This window comes from Etheostoma spectabile, chromosome 13, assembly GCF_008692095.1.
Source record: "Etheostoma spectabile isolate EspeVRDwgs_2016 chromosome 13, UIUC_Espe_1.0, whole genome shotgun sequence".
Taxonomy (NCBI): domain Eukaryota; kingdom Metazoa; phylum Chordata; class Actinopteri; order Perciformes; family Percidae; genus Etheostoma; species Etheostoma spectabile.
The window spans coordinates 3,737,238-3,745,448 of NC_045745.1; the positions used below are offsets into that span (position 1 = coordinate 3,737,238).

Sequence of the window (8,211 nt, forward strand, 5' to 3'; positions counted from 1 at the left end):
CACAACCGGCCCCATCAGACACCCCCTACCAAGACCCTGGGTCTGTCCCTGGTTTCTCCCTAAAAGGGGTTTTTCCTCTCCACTGTCACACTAAATGCTTGTCCTTGGGGGAAATACTGGAATTGTTGGTACTTTATAAATTAAAGAATATGGTCTAGACCAAGATGACTGTTGTTATGATTTGATGCTATAAATAACATTTAATTGAATTGAATTATTAGGGCATGGTCTCTCTAAACCGGGACAAATGAAGCCCAAACTATCTGCGTGCAGAGCTACCAATAAAGGGAAGTGACAATTTAATTTATATTTTTGGGAAATTTGGTTAAATTGACTTCCTTATAAACCACTGCATTGGTTTAGGTAGAGGACAATTTAGAATTGTACAAATGATGCCTTTGTTGTGTCTACATTACATTTATCTGACAATAACACAGAGCATTGATATTAGACCGTTCTGCAACATTTAGGATTATATTCCATGCTGTTTGACATCTTGCAGACCTGTGCTACGGCTTTCTCACTTCTATCTGTGTGTGGTTCCTTTTGTCTTGTGTCAATGCCTCTTGTTTGTTTGTGTGTGTGTGTGTGTGTGTGTGTGTGTCTGTTTCTGTGTGTCTTCTTTGTGCGCTGCAGACATCCTTCTTGCTGTTGTGTTTTTGTTGTCTCTCCCTCCATTTGACCACAAGGAAGGATTGCGGAAAAGGTGCACTGTGCCTTCTTCGGTGTGTAGGGTACTTTTCTGTATTTTATCATTCATTCATTCATTCATTCATTCATATTTATTATAGAGGAAAGTTAAAAGTAACATTACATTACAATATAAACGGGCCTGACTCGGTTTAAAAACTGGTTTTCAGCAGGTTCTAGAGCAGGTTTTGCATTTTTGCGTATCTATTTGCAATTTCAATTTTATTTATACTATCAATTCATAACAAGAGCTATATCGAGACACTTTACAGATAGAGAAGGTCTAGACCACACTCCGTAATTTACAAGGAGCCAACAGTTCTAGTAGATCCCTCCTGAGCAAGCAACAGTGTGACAGTGGCGAGGAAAAACAATTTCTTTCAGTATTAAATAACATTTTATCGCAAAAAAAGAAGGTGTTTGATATATTTTACAATACTTGTGCACGGCAGCTGTGTTACAGTTAAGTTTAGAGAAATACCGGGGTTGGGTTTTAAAAAAGCACATGTGCTACATGTCCATCTACGACTTTCCAATTCTCTACGTATAGAACCCACTCCTGCCACTGGTTTGTGATGGGATTTGTGCACCTCATCCAATATGTACATAACTCCCAGGCTGTGGCCCAATTCCAAATTAGCAATCACTCTGTAAGGTCCAGTTTTTCCACGCAGTATTTCAACAACTGCTCCAACATCTTCACATTTCCCAGAAATCCCACCAGAGTGGACACACATGGCACAGAGAGCTACGGGACACTTCTTTTTGGATACAAAACATTTCATTTGGAGACCAACTGCTTGTGAAATATAGTAGTTCTAATAACTGTTTCTTTGTTTTACAATTAATATAATTTATTCCAATTAATAATTTAATTGTTAATACGTAATTGAACTGCTTTGTATCCACATCCTTGTGCAGACTCCATAACCACCTATTGTGCTACATGACATCACGTGACTTATTTTTTGCTTCTACACTTGGGGAAGAAGTGTGTGTTGCTTTGAGAGACCGAACTGAGACATGCTGTGTGATACACACTGAGTTGCATCTCCGGGACACCGTGTCCCCTTACTTTGTGCTTAAGGCGGAGGTAAAAATAATATTCGCATAAAGTTAGTCCGTGTGGGAACAGCTGGAAACAAGACAAACATGGGAGGAAACAGAGAGTTCTGTCATCACCTGATCAGGAAGGAGGGAAATGTTAGCGCTTGACACTGTTAATCTAAACTCTTTTTTTTCCATAAGCCATGCTGGCATTCAGAGAGCCTGCTGTCTGCTGGGAATCAAATGCCCAGCTGTCATCAAGCTGGGGGGGGGGGATGGGGGACGGACACACACACACACACACACACACTTATCATGGCCCAGCCAATGCAACTTTTAGATTCTGTAAAAGGTGTTACGCTCCACTTCTCACTGTCACACACATTATGTTTTTAATCATTTTAAGTCTATCCACAATGTCACCGTCCAATCAGCTGTCGCCGGCTGCACGTGTCCCCCTCACACACTTCCCCAGAAACAAATGACAAAACACACTGATAACAGTCAAAGTGCTCCAAACTAAATGTATGGTTGAGTATACTGTTCAACCGATAGCATTGCATATAATGGAATATTATCCGATTATTATAGATGAAGGGTAAACTTCTTTAAAAGCTAAATAAAAACGCACTGTCTCTGCATACATCGAGAACACAAAAGGCTTTAGGACAGGCAGAATTCATGTTTTTTGGAAACCCACATGGATAAAAAGCATTTCATTTCTACTGAATTGTTTCCTGCAAAGTTTTGCTGAAAGCAGGAAGAAACGCACAGCATGGTCTCTGCTCCGCGGGCCACTTTGCAGAATCAATCGTGCTTTTCACATCAATTGTAATTTCATACCAGATCTGCTGGAATATTGGCACTGAGGGGCGATGGGAAATACTAAATGCAAAATGTTGAAGTTCTAGGGTTGCAAGGAAAAAGGATCAGAAATCATCAAAGCTCAACATGCATTCGTTTACTACATTTTAAAACCTGGTTGGATTGAAATGACATGACATCAATTAAAATGTTAGGCTATAGAACGATGAAATGTACACAATTAGTTCTTAACATATTATGAAACTCTGCCACTTTAATAATGTTAATGTTGTGAAGGTGGTGGCAGGTCCAGGTTAGGCTGATGAATAATTTGAACTGCAGTGATAGCCTACATATTTAAAAAAAAAAAAAATTAAAAACACATTTGATGCATAAAATCTTTGACTGCTAAAGTAATTAATAACTACAGCAGTGCCTCTAAATTACAAGAGGCGCCATGGTTGAGTAAATAATTGACTTTTCATCTCTGAGAACTATTAAAATGGCTATGATGTCCAGCAGAATTAGGACATGAATTTCAATATGTAGGTGTTTGTCTTCTATTTTAAATTTGAATCATGAACATTTTTTAAGCTCTTCTTAATCATTGGCTTTGGAAACAAGTGTTAAACTAAACACAAATTAGTCAGAAATATAGGCAAAATCTACATAATCTTATTTGGATAATGGATCATTCTACCAGCCGCATATGACCCCTATTGCAAAAAATACTCCACAAAATGTTGCTGGATTCCTGAGGTTGTCCTTCTCTTAATCACTCCAACTGACAAATTCACCAAAATAACAAAGGCTAACACCAACATAAATGGACTGAAATACGAAATTGTAGCCCATGCAACAACAAAAAAATACAAAAAAAGCCATTTTTACGGTTGGCTATTCACATTACAATATTATAGCCTTTCAGTACATATTTCTAGTCTTAATACATGTATATATATTTTGTGTGCGCGTGTGTGTAACCATAAAATAGCAGGACCCAGCAGCCGAAGTAAGACTACAGATCACAACAAGCAGGCTTCTGTGCGTCAGGCGCATGGATGGATCGAAAATAAAAGCTACGTTTTTGGGTTATTATCACCTATTTTCAAACAATGCAGCAATAATGCCTTCAGATGCACAATATTGCTGTGCCTTGGCCATTTGTCATAGGCCTATGGCCCAACCCGAGGAAAACGCAAACAGCAAACAGGTTGAAGACGTCTCGACGCTGTATCCACTTGGACTCTAGTTGCTATTTGCAGCCGGACATCAACGGAACATAGTGACTTTTTGTGTCTCATAATCGTGTCTGTATTTACAGAGACACAAAAACATATAGCCCTGGGGCGCCTGGGTAGCTCACCTGGTAGAGCGTGCGCCCCTGGCACCGTCCGCCGGTTCGGTTCCGAGGTGGGGCCCTTTGCTGCATGTTGTTCCCCCCTTTCGTGTTTAAGATATACTATCAAATAAAGAACCCTCCAAAAAAAACAAAAAAAACGAAACATAATGGCCTTGGTCTGGTGAGTCTTCCGAGCATTTGGTGAAGTCATCAAGGCTTTAATTTAAGTGCGGCCACGCGCCGATAACTCTAAGTTTATCTTCCTGATCTTCTGACTTCCCCCCCATATCCCACGGCTATATTATGGAGCTTTATTGGGATTACAGGGAGGGCTGCGCAATAATCCACCACACATGGATCCATGACATGCGGATTCTCCTGTGGCTCTATGAGCGTTACATTCCCCGGGTGGATGGAGGTCTGCCGCCGCCGAGGCGTCAACGCGTCCCGGACAGAGAGGCCGTGGTGGCGGCCCCGCGGCTCCGCGGCCCCGCGGCCCCGCGGCTGGACTCTCACTCTAACGGGTGGGCCCGGCCACAGAAGGCCGTGTGTTCCCTCTGACTTTATGAGTGATGACAGAGAGGAAAGGCTCTGTTTGCCTGCCCTCTAACCTGCCCCGGTGCAGCTGCATGCGCCCTAATGAAATAATTCACCTTGATGAATGAGTGAGGCGTTCAAAGTAGACATCAGCTTTTAATCAGAGTCGGAAAACAAGCTCAACACTCCGATGACACCCTGATTAACCCAACATTAACAGCCCAGAGATGGTGACAGAGTGAAGGAGCAAACTGTCACTTTTACGCACTGAATCGTATTATGGGCCACGTCACGGAAAAGACAAAATAGCCTAAATAATAATAAGAATTAAAGAATTATTATTATTAGGCTGTTGTTATTATTGGGTCTTTCATGCAAAAGTCTTAATGTGGTACAAAAGGCTTTCTGGTGAAAAACGATCAGCAAATATAACTATTTTAACACACATCTATGTTTTTTTAAGTTTAAAGTTTATTTAAAATGTAATGTAAATTACCGTGTCAACATTGTTTTAAAGCGGTAAAAAAAGTATGATAGGCTCCTCGTGACAAAGAGGTTTTATAAATGGTTAATAAATCATTTAGGCCTATTTTTGAATATTGACAAGAACATCATGGTGGTGGTTGTCCATTCAGTGATGCAGTTACTTGGTAAATTATTACATGGACGACTCATTTTTTAATAAGCAATAGAAGTAGCCTATAATATTCATTAAGCAACTTATAAAAAGCAGTTCGGCCTAGGCCTACTTATAAACACTCAACAAAAGGAGTGTGGATCTGTTTTTCTTCTTCTTTCTTTAATAAGAGAGACACACTGTGTAAAAACCCATCTTAGTTGCATGTTTTTTCCACATGGACACACCAAGGGAACAGCTAGGTTCTATTTTTTTTCTACATTGAGAACTAACAGAATTTGTTATAGCCTATATTTGGAATGTACTATTTTTCACAATAATCTGATGAAGTAAAAAAAGGCCGTGATTTTGTTATTGTCTTACTTTCTTACAGATTTGCTTTGACTGTTTCAACTAGGCTATTAAAAAACCTATGGAGTGTGTGTGGTTTTGACACGTGTGTTTCAGAGTGTATAGGCTACATGGGGTCCGGGACCCTTAGGCGGTCCTCAGAGTCAATGCAGGGGGGCCTCCAAATTATTGTTAATTTTTAAGTTTTTTCAAAAATGAAAAAAAGGCTTCAAATGAATCCAAAATATTATTAGCAAATATAAATACCCACTGCTTACTGGCCTAGAAGTTGTCACTGAGGCCAGCCACAGAAACACTCTTAAGGACTCACTGTGCCACATGTACTGTATGTTTCAACATTAAAAGATGAGTTATAAAATCAAACAATTACTAGACTATTTGAATAGCTTAGTATTCTATGCAAAAAAAGGTATGTATAAAGGCTATAGGCCACCCTACACGTTATTATAGGCCCAGTTTAATAAGCAATTTGATTTTATACAACATATGTAGTAGGGGGTCCCTGCTCTGTCTCCCTTGCTAAGGGGTCCTTGGCTGATCTTTAGCCTACATTCTTTCCTTGTATGTAGCCTATTGTATTGTATGTATTTTAGAATAATGTGACATTTAACCCTCCTGCTGTCCTCGAGTCAAATTTGACCCCTTTAAAAATTGTCTATATCTGCATGGGTTGCTTTTTAACCAAAAGACATACCATACCAAATACAACTGATCACTTTCATTCCTAACTAAACTCATCTTTTCGTTCTTCTGATCTTAACTACTAGTCGAAATAATTCATAATTTCTTCTTTTTTTAACTCAAATATGAGGTCTAATTCTATAGAAATGAGGGTTATTGACCATGAAAATGAAAAACTAGTGTTAGTAAGGTGGTGTTAGGGACAAAAAGGCATGAAAATGTCAGATCTTTGTCCGTTTTTGACCCGGGAGGACAACACAAGGGTTATATGACTTGGACCCTATGATAAGACGGTGCTTACCTTCGGGGAACACGGCCCTCATCTTGAGGTAGCTGCTGGTCAGTCGGATGATGGAGGCCTTGTCCAGCTGGGAGGTGATGGCCGCCGGCAGAGGCAGCAGCTTGGCCAGCTCATAAAACTCTCCGTTCTCCTTCTCTCTCCGCGTCTTCGCCGCGTTCTTGCATTTCTCCTTCATCTCTGGAAATTTCACATAAATGACTCGTGCGTAAAAGTTGGTCTCCGCTGAGCCTTTTCCCATAGACTCGTGTAACTTACATACAGGGTGTTACTGAAAGATTACAAAAATGTTCCTCTAGCATCCCCAATGTGGTTCCTATGTAAAAAAAAAAAAAAAACTTTAACTGACGAGGATTCAGAATCCAGAAGAACAGACCACATTTATCCCGTCTGTCGCTCAACGCACTCCGAAAACCAGAGAAAAGGCGCACATGGCGGGGCGGTCCGTGTCAAAGCTGTGTCCGACCCCCAGCTTCACCTGCTCCACAGCAACAGCGGACAAAGTTGCAGAAAGCCCGGCGCTGAACGCCACGTCCACTTCCCGGGGATTTCACGGTGCTGTCAGTTGTCCGCCCATCTATTCATCCATCTCCGTCCAGACATCCAGATCCCGCGCTCCGCTGCTCTCCGCGCATCGTGCATTGCCTCGTGCGAAGAAAAATGGAAAACAAATAGAAGACTAACTGAAGTTATTGGATACGTGTTGGAAACAAATGTAGAGGACAGGGAAGGAGAAGACTGCTAACTGAACTGGTCTGAAAAGCCCTCAAAACCTCAGATCGGCACTTTCTGCCTGTGTGTGTGTGTGTGTGTCTCTCTCTCTCTCTCTCTCTCTTTCTCTCTCTCTCTCTCTCTCTCTCCCTCTCTCTCTCTTTCTCTCTAGCTCTGTGTGTGTGTGTGTGTGTGTGTGTGTTAAGCAGTTGCACAGTTTTGTATTCCCAACTTGTATATATTCAAATATTTGTTCTTGTATTTTATCCTCTTATTATTTCATGTATATTGTATGTATGAATATTGTATCCTGGTATTTCATTTAAACTTATATTTTGTGTTGTGTGACTGATTTTGCTGCTGCAACACTATAATTTCCCATTTTATTGGGATCAATAAATATCTATCTATCTATCTATCTATCTATCTATCTATCTATCTATCTATCTATCTATCTATCTATCTAGCTATCCCTACCTACCTAACCCAAACTGCTTGCCTACACTAATTGCACTATATTCTGTGCAATATGCACAGCTCAGAACATGTTTAAGTAAGAAAATGTGCAATATTTTTAACTTGCTATAAGGTGCCAATGTGATCTTTAAGCCATAACAAACACGCATAAGTGTTACCAGAATACCTTAGTTCAAAGGTCAATGGTCAACCTTGTGGTTATGATCACATCTGCAGCCGTATGTCTGGGACACTCGGGTGGAGAGAGGAGCAGGGGTGATGGCTGTGTAGTGAGGGAGAACTGGGCCATGGGTCCATGGTCATTGTGGAGGCAGCTGCTCTGAGGTGTGGTCAGGAGATTTTCAGTGACGCTAAAGGAGGCTGGCTTGAAGATGCGGACAGCTACTGGGGAAACCAGAAGGGCTGCAGCTTTGGTGGTTGGGTTAGGGTCAGGGTCTAGACTGTGTTCAGCAGGGGAGGAGAACTGCTGGCCCCAACTGGGGAAATGATCTGGTGGTGAACTACCAGGGTGGTGGGTCCCAGTTTTAAAAAGAGGAGGACCGCAGGGTGTTCTCCATTTATTTGGGAATCACACTGCTTACTCTCTTCAGGCCAAACGTGGAATTGCAACTGGCCGTCACATGATGCTCTCTGGCC

At 41.2% G+C, this 8,211-nt stretch overlaps 1 protein-coding gene across 1 annotated transcript in view; it reads right to left on the minus strand.

Moving 5' to 3' along the window:
• The window catches only part of sim2 (SIM bHLH transcription factor 2), a 22,917-nt gene extending 15,785 nt beyond the window's left edge, over positions 1–7,132 (minus strand). The window contains exon 1 of the mRNA XM_032533713.1: positions 6,391–7,132. Within this exon, the coding sequence (XP_032389604.1) occupies positions 6,391–6,628 (238 nt within the window). The 5' untranslated portion in view covers positions 6,629–7,132. The remainder of the gene's footprint in view (positions 1–6,390) is intronic.
• Between the last annotated feature and the right edge of the window lie 1,079 nt (positions 7,133–8,211).